The sequence below is a fragment of the Anabas testudineus genome, chromosome 22 (assembly GCF_900324465.2).
Source record: "Anabas testudineus chromosome 22, fAnaTes1.2, whole genome shotgun sequence".
Classification (NCBI taxonomy): domain Eukaryota; kingdom Metazoa; phylum Chordata; class Actinopteri; order Anabantiformes; family Anabantidae; genus Anabas; species Anabas testudineus.
In genome coordinates this window covers 18,412,298-18,429,369 of record NC_046630.1, presented here as the reverse complement: position 1 = coordinate 18,429,369, position 17,072 = coordinate 18,412,298, and the positions used below count along the sequence as shown (strand labels likewise).

Sequence of the window (17,072 nt, the reverse complement as noted above, 5' to 3'; positions counted from 1 at the left end):
TCATGCGACAGCTCCACCTGCTGTTCAAATTAAGAAACTACCACCTTAAACTACCAAGTTAAAGAACAGATTCCAATCAAATACCAGACCTGACACATTAAAAATAAAAACAGGTCATGTGGTAGTAACAGTCCAGTAGCACATAACTACAACCACAACATCCACAGTTTGAGACCTGGCTAGTGGACCTTTGCTGCATGTTTCACCTCTCTCTCAGCAGCTGTGACAGAGTTCATAGAAATAAAAGTCTTTTTGATAAACATAACACAACAAACATAAACACCATGCTCACAACTTAGCCAACTCCTATATATACAGTAACAAGAAAAAGTATCTAAACCTATTGGAATTTCATGGTTTTCTGCATTAATTTGTCATAAAATGTGATCTGACCTTCATCTAGGTCAAGAGTATTAACAAATGTAATGTGCCTAAAATAATAACACAAAAAAGTTCATTTTTCATGTCTTTATTGAGAACAACCATAAAAACCTCATAGTGCTAGTGGAAAAAGTGTGTGAACAATTGGAATAATGACTTATTGGAGTCAGGCATTAGCATACCTGGAAGATAATTATTTTGTGGGTGTGGACTAGAGCTAATTTGACCGACAAAAAACACTAACCTTTTTTTTCTGCACAAGAAGAATATGCTTATGTGAGCCATGCCTCACCAAAAGGAGCTTTCAGAGGATCTATGATCAATAATTGTTGATTTAAATATAGCTGAAAGGGGTTACAAAGTGATGTCAAAGACTTTAGAAACTCTCCAGTCTACAGTTAGACAAGCAATCTACAAATAGAGACTCTTGCAGCCAAAGATTTGAAGGCATCATTTGGTTTGGCGGACATCATGATTTGGGCCTGCTTTCATGCAATGGGGCCAGGCCAGCTTGCAGAGAGAGAGAGAGAGAGAGAGAGAGAGAGAGAGAGAGAGAGAGAGAGAGAGAGAGAGAGAGAGAGAGAGAGAGAGAGAGAGAGAGAGAGAGGGTTTTGTATATTAATATTTCAAGTCTGTCTGAGCTCACGAATCTCAGATGTGGATCTCAAATCAAGCCCAAGTCTGACACAGAGTGGCTGAGTGACTAAGATAGTACCAAACAAATACAGGACAGAAATCCTGCATTGTAATCCAGGTGCATTAATTCATTTTCTACACTGTAACGTCCGAGACATTCACTTTACTTTTTGTTGTCATAATATTCTTGTCTGTGACTGCTACTGAAACGTCTGTTCCACTTCACAGTAACAACGTCCAGTTTCACAGGGCCACAGTTACTACTACAGTTAAACACTGTGAGGGGGGCAGAAAACAGGAAACATGCAAGCATGCTTGGATTTCTCCAAAACAGGATCTCAGAGCAGATGGTGCTTTTCAGGCCTCTTACTGATGAAAAGAACCTAAAGGTGCAAAATATATGCTGCTATATTAAACTGTCAGACAGAGAATAGTCACATGTCAGATTTGAACTCTTTAGGCTTATTTCATTTCAATAAATATAATATTAATGACCCTTGTACGAAATTCCAGAGCAGCACAGTTGTAGGCAAATAAATTCAAATGATTACATTCAAAACAGAATCTAAGGTCATTAACATAAGTCACATTAACATTAAAGCGAAGACCACATTAGTGAATCAATAAGTACAGCCCATTAAATAGTCTTATGATCATATTGAATTTTGTTTGATTAATCTGAATCTGATAGTTATTACCAAATGTAGGGGAATTAAAAGTTTGCCACTAAAGTCAAAGTACGAATGAGCAGAGAATAGAAATACTCAAAGTAGAAATCCCTCAAAACTGCAAGTAAGTGCTTAAATAAAACTTAAGTAAATGTTACAAGAAAGATCTCAGCATGAGCAAATTTGACATTTTAAATATTAGAAGTGGCATAAGTAATACACACAAAGTCAATACTGTGTGAAAGTGCTTAATAAAAAAGAGAAAAAAGTGTATTAACATTACAAGTGGTACCATTGTTGAAGTACTAAAGGCCAAGTACTGCACTAAGAAAATCATTTCTCTGAGAATCAGTTACTAGATGATTTACAATCACTGATGCACAAATGTGTCAACATTACTAATGTTACAGCTGGTCAATGTGGAGCTAAGTTTAACAGGATGTGCCTCGTCCAGTTATCCAGTTGATTGTATTTAGCTTTAGGAATCTGCATCTGTAAAGTAACTAAAACTGAACAGTAAATATAGTGAAGTATGAAAGTACAGTATTTTCCTCTGAATTGTAGAGGAGTAACAAAAAGCTAAAATACTCCAAACTTCACTTACTTCACCTCTCTTTTCTCCAAGAAGCAGACCTGACGCACGTGCCTTTGAAAAAGGACTGTGTTTTATTTACAGTGGTTTTCATCAGAATTACAATACAAATGATTAATAGACTGAGTCTCCACAGATGGAGAAATCATTCAAGAGCTTGAGGAGGATAGCTTTAGGTTGTGTGTGTGTGTGTGACACAGCAGATTCTGTTGCAGCTTTGGCAGAGGGAAAGTCCATGGATGTATCTGTAGACTCCTCCTCTTCTGCTCTTCTTCCTCCCTTTGTTTTCCCCCCCATTCAGTGACTCTCTCCTTTCTTCCCCACAACCTGCAGGCCAACAAAATGAAAGTGATGAGCCGTACGTACAACACACTCGCAGGCATGCACAACCTCAGGCTGCTGTAACTGCTCCATACCCTCTTGAAGTCGTTCATGTTGGTGGCCTGTACTGGAGTGCCTATGAATGTCAGGTAGTTGATTTTTGTTGTCTCTTCGTCTCCTTGGTTCGACTTGACAAACATCTGGTAAAACAAACAAACAAAATGCATAAGTGTTGTACACACATTTCTGTGCACATGCTGAAACAATGACTACTGTGTATCTAATCTGTCCTTACCGTAACACTCTGAACGTTCTGAAACTTGACGTAGCGCAGGGGAATCAAGCCGTCTTCCTTGTAGTCCTCCTCTGTCAGCTCGAGAGTCTGAGTGGCTTCGCTCCGCTCGGCATCGTCAAAACCCATCGACCTGGGGAGATTGATGAACACCTTCACCACCTTAGGGGCTTGGGCTGGTAGAAGGACGGGCAAAGGAAAAGGTAGAGGGAGAGAAGACAGGGAATTAATGTCACAGCACACATCCAGAGCAAAGACTTGTGAGATTTGTGACAGCAGCAGAATGAAACTCACTAAAGTCTGAGGACTGAAGCTTCATAGAGAAGAGCTTCACCGGCTGGTTGAAGGCGATAGTTATCAGCAACTGGACACAACGAAAAAACAACAACACAGGAACATATTAAACAAGTTTATGTGACATTTTGCTTTTTTTCCCCACTATAACCTGGAGCTCATGATAACTTTAAGAATTCATAAGGACCTGGTTCTAGGTTATTCCTCTTGTTTTCACTGTGTCTTATTAACTGGAGAGTTTTGGATATTTTTCCATTAAACAAACCGCAACAGGACAAAAGTTCAGTCGTGGAGCGAATGTCAGTGGAAAGAGTGGTGCTTTTAATTTACCTGATGACATTTCATTAATGGGAGCACCTCAACTGCAGTGATGGTTTGACAGAACAAGCAAAGAAGGTGAACACAAGATCGGTACTGGACCTGCTCCTCATGACTAGCTCTCCAGTGGTAGCTATGTCTCTCTGGTATCATGCTCATTGCGTTTACATGCACTGAAGTAAACGGGCTACACAGAGAAATCAGGTAACGCAGGTAACGTTACTGACCACATGTCCTCTGTCTCAAGAGTATGCAGATTTGCCCTTTTCAACATCAGAAAGCTCAAACCCTACCTTTCAGACTTTACAACACAACTCATTGTGCAAGCTCTGGTCATATATCGGCTTAACTATTGCAATGACTTACTGACAGGGTTAGCAGCTGCACTATCAAACCCCTCCAGCTGATCCAAAATGCAGCAGCACGTCTCATTTTTAAACAGCCAAAAAGAAAACGTTACACCACTCTTCAGATCTCTGCACTGGATTCCTGTAGCTGTCCACATCAGGTTCAAAGCCCTGACTCTTGCCTACAGAGCGGTCGACTAAATAGTACCTGCCTACCTGAACTCCCTCATCCAGGTTTACAATCCCTGTCCCATTCTTCTTAGTAGTTCCATGATGGTGGAATGAGCTACCAACCTCTGCACCCTCAGAAACCTCAGTCCCAATTTTCAAAAATCTGCACTTAAATGTTAAAAAAAGCACTTTACTTTAATGTTTTCTCTTAGGCTTAGATATTTTCCTTGGCTTGTACCTCACTTGTAAGTCACTTCGGATAAAATGTAACCAGGGGACAAGTAGTTTCCCTTGCTTTGGAAGCATAGCTGAGAGATTTTAACTATATACTGACAGAAGATGCTGCTTCCTAACTTTTCAAACAGACTAACAGACCAGTGAAGGAACAGAGTTCCTTTTAACTGCACAAACTGTCTGAATTAAAAGCAAATACATGGTGGAAAGTGACTTATTCAGACTCCTACAGGCCACTTTATGCTAGTTTCAGTTTCACTCAGAGTTTCATTTAAATACAAGGAGGCATCTCCCTGTGCTCTCTCTGCCGCCTTTTGTCCTGCACTTGTGTCTTTGTAAAAAGCAGATTATATGGCAAACAAATCTGCATAACCCAGAGGAAATTAAGTCTCTCTGATCCTCTAACCTGACTATAGCAACTAGGTTTCTCAGCTGAATGTAATTGGGTTGTTTAAGTGCATTTAAACATACTGAATGTTTGAATGCTGATCCCGTTCTGTTGTATCACAACTGCGTGAAGTTGCTAGTGATGCAAACCAAAGATTTACTGTTGTTGTTGTTGTTGTTTGCATTATAATTTTTCAAGTGATGTACTGCTTGGTCAGCAGACATGTTTTAAATATTACAAGGGGAAATTTTCAAACATCTGACAGACAGCCACAGCGAGGGACGGGCTCTTAATGTGGCTTGTGTATCATACACTTCCAACACATCAATAAGGTGCCAACAAGTGTTCCAGCACAGCTCAACTGCACACATGCGTGCACACACACAGGAAAACCCTGGATACAGGTGCGTGGGAATGCAGGGTCATGGTTCTGGGACTGAAACATTGCAGGCGTTCTTACAATCTGTTGTTTTTTTTTTCTTTACACAAATAGGAGAACTTTAAATAAAAGATGAACTGTTAGCTCATACCTGTTCATCACAGTCAGACTCCAGGTAAGAGGAGTCTTTGATTAGGCAGTTGTCAAAGCCGCAGTCGTCGCTCTCGTTGAGGCACTCACAGCCGGCCTTGTTGACAAAAGGCATGAGGTCCATCTGAAAACAAAGCAGAGAGGAAACACTCAGCTTCTGGTTCTATTTCACTTTGTAACATTCACATTTTGAAGCAAGTACCTGGTTCACACTAATACTTCTGTGTCCACTTTCCCGATACATACTGCATGTTCTCCTTTTCCTATGGTCTCTCAAATGTAATTTCTTACTCTCCCTGTGGCTAAAAACCTTCTGCTGCTACCAAATATGTTTAAAAACTGCAGAAGAGTGGGGACTAATTAAAAGATACTGACAGTTAGCCTGACACTAAATTCTACAGCAGCAATGCTGAAGGTTATAAGAAACATCAACAACTCACATATCCCTTTGGAATGTCGGAGTCCTCGCTGTTTCCTGGGTCGTTCTCTGTGTGCTGTTTGATCTTCTCCTCCAGACCTGCGGCGTCTGCCCCCTGATATTGATCTACTCTAACTCTGTTCCTGAAGAACAAGAACGTTGGTGTGGCTGAGATGTTGTTGGCTGCTGCTGTCGCCTGAGGCAAAGACAAAGAGTTTTGTAAAAAAAATCGTATCCTTTATTGATTTATTCTATAAAAGGAACATCTTAAATAATTCTGGTTCTTTGCCAGTATCTCTCTGGTAACGTGTTTAATTTGAATCAATATATCAACGTGAATATTTTATGCCTGTTATGATACAGCAAATTTTCAGGGCACAATATTTTTTCCATGCCAACTGGAAACTGGGATAAAAGACTGGGAAAGTTCTGTAATGTTAGAAGCACCCAGAGGAACATTGCACCACTAATAAGTTTATTGGCAACAGGTGATTTTCATGAATCTTACAGAAGTAAGGATGGAGGGAGACTTGCTGATTGGAAATTTTATTTTAGAAAATTTAAGGGACAAGGCTAAAAAACAGACGTTTTGCTCTCAGGCGGCATTAAAAAAAAGGCACTAATCAGATAATGTAGTGTAATGTGATTACAAAGGCAGAGAGAGGTTTGAGTCATAAAAAAATATAAAGAAAAGAAAGACGGTTAGATCTGATGCTGCTTAAATAGTCATAAAATCATAATACAATAACTCTGTTGGATAAAAAATTTGCGATTGACGTGACAGCCTGGGAGCTTGGACTTACCTGACACACATGGACATCAACTTCAAGGAAGACAACCTGTGGGTACTTGTTACTCAACATGTTGAAAGCCGGAGCTATTCTGACACAGGGCCTACACCTGAGGATAAAAGGGATTGTATGTTAGGGATCTGCTATTTTAATAATCAATAATTTGTTTGAGTTATTTATCAAGTGAATGCAAAACTTTTGTTGGCTGCCACCTCTTAATGTGAGTGTATTCTTCTTGACAATGTATAATCATCCAGTAATCAATCATTAACAGAGAAATGTGGGGTTTCAGTACTCTTGACTTGGTGTATGTCAAGTGGTAAATAAATAACATTAATAAAAAATGTATGTTGTAAATAACGTCACTCAACAATTTGGAACCTGACGTGTCTCCAGAACTCGTGCATGATATAGTCATTACACACACAGCACTGATTATAACTATACTGATACCAGATTTTTAATGGCTCTGACCTGATCAACACAGAACCTACAAACATTATAACAAGGAAACCTTTAAATTCTTGTATTGTTACCAAGATACATGGAGAAAATAAAATATTTTAAAGTCGAAAAACAAATTTGACAGTTCTTTCTGGTGGCCAGACTATGCAAGGCAGACACCTTCCAAACTAGACATTTTTGGCATATCATTTCTTTGCTGACACATTTTATGAACAGCTGACAAGTTCGTTGACACAACACAGACATCAATCACGGAACCTCCCACGACCCAGTGTTGTACTATGACAGCTGCTCCAGTATGTCTTGGCGATACTATTCCCACTGTCGTATATCAGCTACATGCAATTTTGCTAGCGTGACACGCGGGCTTATAATTAATTAAATTAATTAATAATTATTTTTCTTCCACTGAATGCAACTTCTGTTATTTCATCCAACGTGACAGGCATACCGTTCAGCTGACACTGGAGATCAAAACCTCGTCACAAGTGCAATCAAAGTGGAAAACACACGTTTACATTACAGAGACTGGCTTCTGAAAGTAATACATCGTTTTTGATTGATGGTAAAGTAAAGTTGCAGCTTTTCTTTTACAGCCTCCGTTTTAAAGCCAGTATACCATGAGATCTTACAACACCTCACTCTGTAATACTGCTATGTCATTGTAAGCAACACAGCTAGCTAGTTAGCTACGCCTGCTAACTGTAGCATGTTAACCTAGCTCTCCTAGCAATAAAAGCTACTCCTGTCAAAGAACATTGACGTAGCTATCCGGCTCATGACAGCTCTCCAAAACAGATAAATACCAAGCTCCAGCTGTTTACAAGTCTTCAGCTGTAGGGAAAGACTAAGCCCGGTTAAGAGCCAGTCCTTGAAGCCAGTTTGGCAGCTAAGCTTACCCAGCCATTGTGAACTTCACCACGGCGAGCCTGGAGCCGGCGGCCGCTAGCTCCGGCTGGAAGTCCGGGTCGTTCCCGATGACTTTAACACCGACCATGGTACCGTTTACGGCTGTGGTATGAACTGGTTATCCAGGTGGTGTTCAGGGCAGAAAACCGACGAACCCAATAAATAATAGTGTTGTGTTTTTAGCTTTCTGTCAGTATATTAGCTAACTAGCTGAGCGCTTCTAAAGCACACTCTATGGCTACAGTGAGTCGCCTCAGAACACTGACTCCTGATTGGTCAGCAGAGACACAGGAAGGGCGGGTTTTTCTTCTTCTTCTTCTCTGGTGTTTGGCTTTTTGCGTTTTACTGCCACCTTCAGACACCTCGACCTAACTGCTCCCAACTAAGTTAAGATGTACAATTACATCCTTATATTCACTGTCACTTAATGATAGCTTTTGAGAACGATTTCTTATTTAGACACTGTATTTTAAATCCAACACATTCATAACAGCACAATATACTAATATATATTTTCACATGTGAAATAATATTCCCTATTGCTTGGCTTTGCCATTTTATTTAGAGCATCCAAAGCCAGCACCAAAGTTTGTTGTTTTTGTATTAGCCTCCAGCTCAGTACAGGATAGATCAGTTATGGCTCCACGACAGATGCATTTCAGAAGCCCCAATGCATCAGCTACATGTACATATCTATGAATGCCACCTGGGTGATGTCATGTTCTTTTTACAGCCATGCTGATGGGACTCAGCTTTATGTGGCGGTGTCTCCTGATGACACCAATCTGTGCTCTCTTTAAATGTATTTTAGACACTAAACAGATTTTTTTCATAGCTCAATCAGGACAAAACTCAGATTTTAGTCACTGAACCAGAGTTTAAGAGAGACAAATTGACTGCAAACTTAAATTAATGAATTAAATTCTCCAGGACCTTGAGCCATCACACCAGATACCTTGGTATCATCTTTGACTCAGAAATTCAGGTTCATGTCTGGCAACCAAATATGCTTTTTAACATCTTAAAAATATTGCTAAGATGCGGCCAGCAGACTGGACTACTGTAATGATCTCAAATGATTTCTAATTATTTTAATGCACTTCTGTCTGTTTAGTATCACCTGATTGCATTAACCAGTACATTCAATTAGATCCTCTTACACAGGTCTAGTAATTGTTCTAAAGTGGGCAGAGTTCACATTTGACTTTTTGAATTCCATTGACTTTGCTTTTAAGTGGACGTGAAGCACTTTGAATTGCTGTTGTGTAGGAAACGTGCTATATACTGTAAATAAAACGTGACTTGACTACAGGTGGCTGAGGAGAAGTTAATACATTGCAGTTTAAGAAAACACATGCAAAAAGACAATTTAAGAAAACAACTTCACCACTGTGTCAACACAGGCACAATAAAAACAAATATTTGCATTGGACTGTCTGTTTTCTGTATTTGCAGTGTTTTTCTAAACACTGCGCCAGTGTTGTGAAGTTGACAATGTCATTTTCTTAATTTGCTTGTGCTTTTTAAGTTGTAGTGCATTGGTCTCTCTAGGTCACTGTACCCTGGCCTTTATAGTACTTCATATTATTGCGCTTCCGTAAGGAAGGGGGAATAACAATAGACAGATAAAAAAAAAAAAAAAGAGTGGTCAAACATGGAGCAACAAAGTTAAAGATGTCATGTGGCTTTCAGTCCCTGGTAGTGTAACAATCAGTCAAATGCCAAAAACACTGGAACACAAACTACATTTCCCATAATGCAGCTCCATAAAATCTTTTAGTCCACTCAGAAAATCCCCACAAATGTATGCACCGTCACACATTTTTACTTCACCTTGTGGCCACAAATAGAACTTCATACACAAATAATTGTCCTGTGACAACAATAAAGTTATAACTGTTTCACACCAATAGCGTTTTCAAAATATAATGCAACTTATCCATCTACCACTCAGTTTCATCAGGATTGTGTCAGGTCTACAGTATCTCTGATACTACCTCTATACTCTCTGATGTTTCACAGTTTGTTGAGTAGGATTCTCATTAGGTGGCACTGTTGGTCAATTAATTGCTGTCAGGTAGAAAAATAACAAATGACACCAGCAAGATATAAGCTCTAACAATTCTGTCTTAAGAAAAGAGAGCACAGATCCAAGTGGCTGCACTTGCTCTCAACCAGAAAGCATCAGAGAGGAAAAATTTGTGCTGCCCGACCACACCTTGTGAAAACAGACAAAACAAAGTAAAAACCAAATGCAATCCTGATTTGACTGCCAAGCCACTTATTGTGACAAGTCATTGTTATTAACACTAAATAACTTTACCAGGACGCTGTACAGTTTTCTTACAAGGGCTATTTATTAATAAGTCTGTATGTATTATTAATCATAAGGATTGCACATGCTTTTATTATTGCTGCTACATTTCAAACATAAAAAACATCTTAAATATTCAGTTCATTAAAAGGTATTATACTTCATTCTGCCTTCTCTATAATAAAATATTTCTCTGCGTTCATCTAGATAATCTCCTTCAGATGACAAGATTTCAGTTAAGTTGATGTCATCTGAAGGTGTTTTGGGGGCAGGTAGGCTGACCCAAACTACAACCTCCATAGTATGTGAAAAGAGACAGAGTGATACTTAATACCACTCATCTACAGGTACCCCCGAAACTACTGCCATAGAAAGTGAGTAGCATCTTTGAGTACTTTACTTTTTACTTGGTATCTCCATTTTATACTACTTTTTTTTTTTAACTCCACTACAATTCAGTGTGAAATACAGCTTTAGTTACTAGTTACTTTTGCAGAGTAGCATTATTGTTAAACAAAAAGTACATAATATATATATATATGACCTAATAAATGATGATAACCATCTTGCAGTACATAAAGTGGTTCAAATCTTCTGTGTTATATATGTTCTTCTGTGTATAAATTTAGCTTGCCATCTTGTCTTTGAGAGTTTACTGACTGGACTGGACTGATCATAGCAATAAAAAAAAAAAACTTATTGGAGCACTTTTTAAAGCCTGTATGTAGTACTTCAGCTTGATTACTTTCACTTTGTGAACTTCTACCACCTCTGAGTATTTCAGTACATGTACTCCATTTGTTTTCACCTCTGGTGAAGTGTTATGAACACTTAAAGCGTTTAAAGCTAGCGACCACCTGGTTTAATTAGCATTTCAATTACAGGCCTTTACCTGTAAGTCACGTGACTGAAACACCTCCGCGCCCACTTCCGCACCTGCCCCCCTCTAGATGCCACGCGTTGTTGTGAACCGACTGTTAGTAGACTGTTGTTTCAAGCGGTGAACGGGTCGGACCGGTCCTGCAGGGCGGAGTGGGGGCAACGCAGGTGAGGCAGCCGAGGGGAAGAAGGGCGGGGAGCCGCCTCAGCACTCAGCAGCAGCAGCAGCAGCAGCAGGAGCAGGAGCAGGAGGAGCAGCAGGAGCAGGGGCAGCAGCTCTCTACAAGCCGGAAGAAGAGCAGAACATGGTGCGGTGACAACACTCCCTCCCGGACACCGACTGAGAACAGGACTCACAGTTTGAAACTAAACTACGAAGGCAACGCGAGGTGAGTCTAGGTTCACATGTGAACGTTTCTTTTTGGCGTTTGACTCATTAGCTGAGTTTGGAGGGAATAGAAGTGAGAGACGACTTCACCTGGGCGGTGCTCCACTCACCTTTCCTCCGTCTCACTACAGGTGAAACCTTGTTTCAGATGACACTGGTTTCTGTGCAGTTCATTTACAGTTTTCGGTTATATTTGCAGGTATATAAATTTTTTTTCTCTCTTCCTGTCTGAGTCTGGCTCTTTTATGGACTTTTCCTCAAGTGACTAGTTTTAGGACTTTAAGATCTCCTGGACATCTGTGAGGTTTGTCTTAAGCCTATAAGAAAAGCAACCCACCACTGAGCAAACAGACGCTCTAGAAGGAGGAAAAGAAGAATATTATATGAAATAAAAACATGATGCTATAAAATTATGAAAACAATTTAGAAACTGGGTTTTTTCTTATTGGATAGATTTTTCTTTTATTCTTTTATAAACAACCTAAATGTTTGAAGCACTCCTCTAAAATGGTCATAAAGTCTTAAACTGTCTAAAACAGATTAAATCTACACTAATGGTTATTAGTCAGCAGGGTTTTGTTGGCTTTAGATTGAGAAAAGTTTGGTTAATAGGTAACTGTGACTACATGGAAGAAGTGAAGAAGAAGTGGCATACAGTGTGACACAAGCCACTGTTTTCTCTTGCTCCTCTCCATTTCTCACCACTTTGAGTTTGTGTGACATTAATAATAGATTTTGTTGTAACGTGACCTTTTGAGAAACCGGTTTGAACAAAAATCTACCAGCAACATTTTTCTGTCTTTGCCGAAGGGCTCGTTGATCATAAAGTCTGAAGAAACGCCACAATTTAACATCAAATGAGAATGAATCACGTCAGAAAAAAATATTATTTTATTATAAGCGTTGTTTTATTGTGAGTACTCACATGGAGATATTTTATAGGCACATGAAATGAACATTATTTAATTAATAAACTGTCCAGGGTTTTTGGGAGTCTTTCCATAACATAATCGTCTCATAATCTCACTATCATGACTAAGGAAGAGATATCGTGACAAAAAATAGTGAACACCAGCATAGTTTTGATGGATGGAAGAAAGTCATTGTTTTGGTTTGATTGCTGCGTGATACTGACTGTAGGAAAACATTGGAGGAAAATACTTTGAAAAAAGTTAGCAGACCTAAAGAAATAATTGTTTTCCCAGGAAATATTTAGCTTTTATTCCAATCCTTTAAAATAAAGGCCTCGTGAAATTGAACAGAGTATTTAAATTGGGCAAATAGCTAATCAGAATTAGCCATTTTAAGTCAGCGATGGATGGAACAGGATGCACAGTAAAAATTAATTTCTGCTATACACGGTAATTTGTTTAAAATTTATTGAACTTAGAAATGAAAGTTCTCCTGCTGCCTTGAAAACTTAATTTCACTGAACATAAGTATAATAGTTGGTTCAGTGTCCATTTGTCAGTTTTGAAAATGTAAAACCAACTGTCTAAAATCACTACGAAGACAGCATCCAGTAATTTTAAATGTCTGTAAATAGGCACTAAATTCAACCTTTATCATGTTTAGCATTATTTTATTATGGAAGGAAACTTTCATTCATTAGAGACATGCATAAAATATTCATCATGAATGCTTTGTTCAAGTGACAACAAAGAAGAGTCAATACATGGTGGGAAGTCTGCTAGCTTTATTTATTTTCGACAGCTATTTTCTGAGTTGTCGTTCTAATTTTAAAGGAATCTAAAAATTAAAACTTAAGTTCAGTAACTTGAAATGAGTAAAACTTAGATATTCACTTGAAGTTAACAAGAAAAGCTGATGTTGATTCAAATACATTCATGTGTAATGTTTTACACTTGGTCAGCTCAGTCTTTTTCTTACTCCTGTGAATTACTATGCCTCATAATTATTCAATTTTAAATTGAATGATGAAATTAAAATGTGATCATTTGATCAAATTGAAGTGATCAACATGTGGTTATAGACATTGCTTAATAAGCCATAAAGGTTTTGAGCTATTGCTACAGTGATGGTATGTTGTACATGATTATTAATACACAATGATATGAATAGTTGCAATGAGAATTTTCTTCCCCTGTAGAATTTATCCAAGTCCCCTTTGGGTCTTAGTATACATGTGATTTCTTTTTTCTTTCTGTCTAGTTGAACAGTTAAAATACTGTTTACTGCCACCTCCTGGACCTACAGGACGTGAATGGTGCAGTATCTACTTCCTGTAGTCACAAAATGGAAATATGAGAAAACAGAAACCTGTAAAACTTCCTGTAGGGTCCTGAAACAGTCTGTTGTATCTGAACACAGTGGAAACTGCAGGACACACATGTCCAACCAGTGTGGCTGTTTTTCCATAAACAAGCAATGGATATCTCCTTATGCAGACAGAGCAAGTTAGGGTCCTTTGATTAGGAAAATGTTTCTCTCCTTATGGAAATGGTTGACCTTAAAAGAAGGGACTGAGAATTTGAATCGCCAATTGAGAAGCAAATGAAGACTCAAGATTTAGTTCAGGTGAATGCGTCACGGCAGCTGTTTTAAATCTTATGAATGTTTTTCCATACAGATGTCCTGTCAGGCTTCCTATGGACACTTAGCTTATAGGGCCCTATATTATAACCCTTGTATCAAAATCTAGGCAGGGGGAACTGACTCTCATCACAATCATTGTTTTTGTCATATTTCTGTTATCATTCACCCCATTATCATTGATCTATCTCATCTGTCGTCAGATATTCTGTGTGTACATTGACTTGTTTGTATTGATGTTATTTTGTACTCCTGTTGGTGCGGATGTTTTCTGTTTGTGGTTGTTTTTCCTTCCGTCTGAACTGTGAGCAGCTGTAACTAACAAACTTCCTTAGGTGGCACCTAGTGCAACAGAAAATACTTGCCCTGGGGTATTAACATGCTAAGAGTCCCCAAGAATGTATGCATGCTGCTACATGCTATGTTGTAGTTTACGCTCTGTAGCATTGTGGATCAGAGGACACTTGAATAAGGGTTTTCAGCTTTTTGACTTTTCAAACTAATGGTCTCTGACTAGATTTCAGGGTTTGGAGTGTTTCAGGACAACATTAAGGTTCACCAGAGATGCTTTACAGTAGAAACAGAACATAGATCCAGTTTTATAGTGTAATTGTGAAAAAAAGTGCACAGGGCACTTTTGAATTTGTTATGGACCATACCAAAGTGTCAGTCGTCACTCATGTTCACTGCAAGTCAAAATAGGCAAATTAGGAGGCAAATTGAATTTGACTATATAGGGAACGATGTTTGAGTGCGTGTGCATTTGTTGTTGGAGGACTGCAGGTTTTCACTTCATAAATGAAGATGTGATTTACCATGATTGCTGCTAAACTCAAAGAGGACGACCGTGGCTTTTGCACCAGCCTGTCCTCCAGGTGAGGTTCTAGTATCTTGCTCAGGGGCCCTGGCAATGTGTGTGGCTGAGGCAGCAGCTGGTGTCTCTGTGGATTGTCTGTTTATGGATTCACCGTGTGAAATCCAGCTGTGAGTAAAATTATTATTAGTCAACATTTCCAATGTGACACTTTGTTCCTATTGCTGCTTTTGATCCCTTTTCAAAATTGTATTTTTGACATTTAATAGACTAGATATATAGTCAAAGCCAATAGATAAATAAATAGCGTTGATAAGAATTTTGTCTGCTGGCGTCCTTAATAATATTCATCTTGTGTTTCTATGTAAATTACAAATCAGTCTGTTAACATTAAACATTGACGTCATTAGTAAGAGGTTTATCGTCTGTGATTTTATTATGAATACAACTTCAGAAATAACCATCAATGCACAGGAGTTGACTGATAATTTTTTAAATAACTACATAACAGTACAGTATCATGTCAAATTGTCCTTTTTTTTATCCATAGCTTGACCTATTTATATGTTAGGCAGCAGAATAGATGTTCATCTAACCCTGACATCATATTTTGTACATTTATTTAAGTATTAATATAAAAAAAAAAAACCATCCGATTATTTTGACCTCCTTCAGCGATACAGAGAGGCGACTGATGCGGATGTTGATTTAAAACCCAGCTCTGCATGACACAGGTTTACCTTTTTAGGCTGACTTAATAGCACAAGGGACTGTGGGCGTGGGCGTCTTACAGGGACAGGTGAGGAGCTGAAAGCAAATCCCTGAAATAAAACCAGGGCTTAAAAGGCTCATCGGCACTGATCGTTAGTGAGCTCAGTGTTATTTGCAAACTGGGATCATTTTGCTTGCTTGACGTGTTTTTTTTTTTTTTTTTTTTCCTGGTCCTTCTGTGCCATGCCCATGCTGTAATCTCATTGAAATTAGTTTTTCTGCACAGTGCAGGAACTTTCCGGACACTGAAACAAGGCCAGAATAGTAATAGATGGTATTAAAAAAAGAGTAGCTTGGCGAGTACTTGTCACTATTACTTCGAGTGGCAATCAAGCACAGAACCGACAGCTTGTTTTGTTTTCCACCTGTTTATTGTAGACGTCAGTTGAAACACATTCCCCTCAGGTGCTTCAGAAATCCGACTCTTATGCTAAACTCGCTGATAACATCTGTCCTCACCCGCCCTGGGATATTCAGTCACAGACACAAATGCTTTGCATTCTCCTCTGCGGCTCAGCTTTGACCTCTATCACATCAGGAACATTAATAAATTGTTAAAATATCTTTAAACTCTTCCTCACGTGAAATGTAGGTCTGCCAAAGAGGTTTTGTTTACAGGTTCTAAAGGAAGAAGTGGCTTGATTTTGTCAAAGGATCCATTAGGGCCTCCTTTTGAACTCTGTGTTTAGTTTAGACTACACAATCATCCATATTGAATGGATTAAAGCTTAACTAACATGTTTTATAATAATCGCCTACAAATTGTTGTAGTTGTGCTCTATTTAACAGGAATTGTCACAGCTCCTAGTGTGTAAACTGCCTATGGGAACCTCTGATTTTAATCGTTTCTGTGTATAGAAGAAGAACACCAGTTTTTAATGATGCACTTCTGTAACGTCTGTAAGCCTCAGACCGGTGAAGCAGCAGAACCAGATATATCATCTTTTTTTAATTCCACACATTCCTCTTCCTTGTTAGAACCTGATGTGCAGCTCTACCATCAACAGAGTTGGTTGTTTGCGTGTTTTTCTTTTTTGTTTTGTCTCGCATGACAAACAAGTGTCGTACAGCTTCTATAAATAAAAACTAAAAACTATTCATTTACATTTAATAATTATCTGTTTCTATAGGACTTTTTTTATTGTTAGTGATGGAGCCCACCTTTCCTACAGGGCATTCACGCAGCTTACCCACATACATGCACTTACTCCAGATGTACTGTTCTCAATGTCATACATGCTGTATGTAAAACCTGCTAAGCATGATGTACTGTACTAAGTGGTACACCAGACTTTGTCACTGCACAACTGACCTGTCCCCTTTAGGCAATAATAACCTCACAATTTTGGATCACTTCTATGCAGACCTATTTTAAAAACCTTTTTATAGTGTTTCCTTTATTTAGTTTAGGACGTGCCACTGAACATGCAAACATCTGTATAGCTGCGTTCATAGATAACAGACGAGCAAAAAGTACTATTAAAAATATATAGTAAGAATAATACAAAGGCTTCCACAGCAGGTTACTAGTGCAGTAGACTTGTGTGTTATGAGCCTTTCTTCTGTGGTTCCGTCCTCTCAGGTTTCACTGTCGTCGCT

The 17,072-nt window shown here is 38.7% G+C and overlaps 2 protein-coding genes across 2 annotated transcripts in view; one reads left to right on the top strand and one right to left on the bottom strand.

Moving 5' to 3' along the window:
* Positions 1–2,332: 2,332 nt before the first annotated feature.
* On the bottom strand, positions 2,333–8,018 carry LOC113148780 (thioredoxin-like protein 1). The gene is made up of 8 exons (XM_026340578.1): positions 7,745–8,018; positions 6,393–6,489; positions 5,612–5,785; positions 5,173–5,295; positions 3,185–3,254; positions 2,894–3,066; positions 2,694–2,798; positions 2,333–2,604 (listed from the first exon to the last, which is right to left on the bottom strand). The coding sequence occupies exons 1-8, from the start codon at positions 7,840–7,842 to the stop codon at positions 2,575–2,577; spliced, it is 870 nt and encodes a 289-aa protein (XP_026196363.1). The 5' UTR covers positions 7,843–8,018; the 3' UTR covers positions 2,333–2,574.
* Positions 8,019–11,136: 3,118 nt separating this feature from the next.
* atp8b1 (ATPase phospholipid transporting 8B1) overlaps positions 11,137–17,072 on the top strand; it is a 29,666-nt gene continuing 23,730 nt past the window's right edge. The window contains exon 1 of the mRNA XM_026339817.1: positions 11,137–11,336. The gene's annotated coding sequence lies outside the window, so the exon portion shown is untranslated. The remainder of the gene's footprint in view (positions 11,337–17,072) is intronic.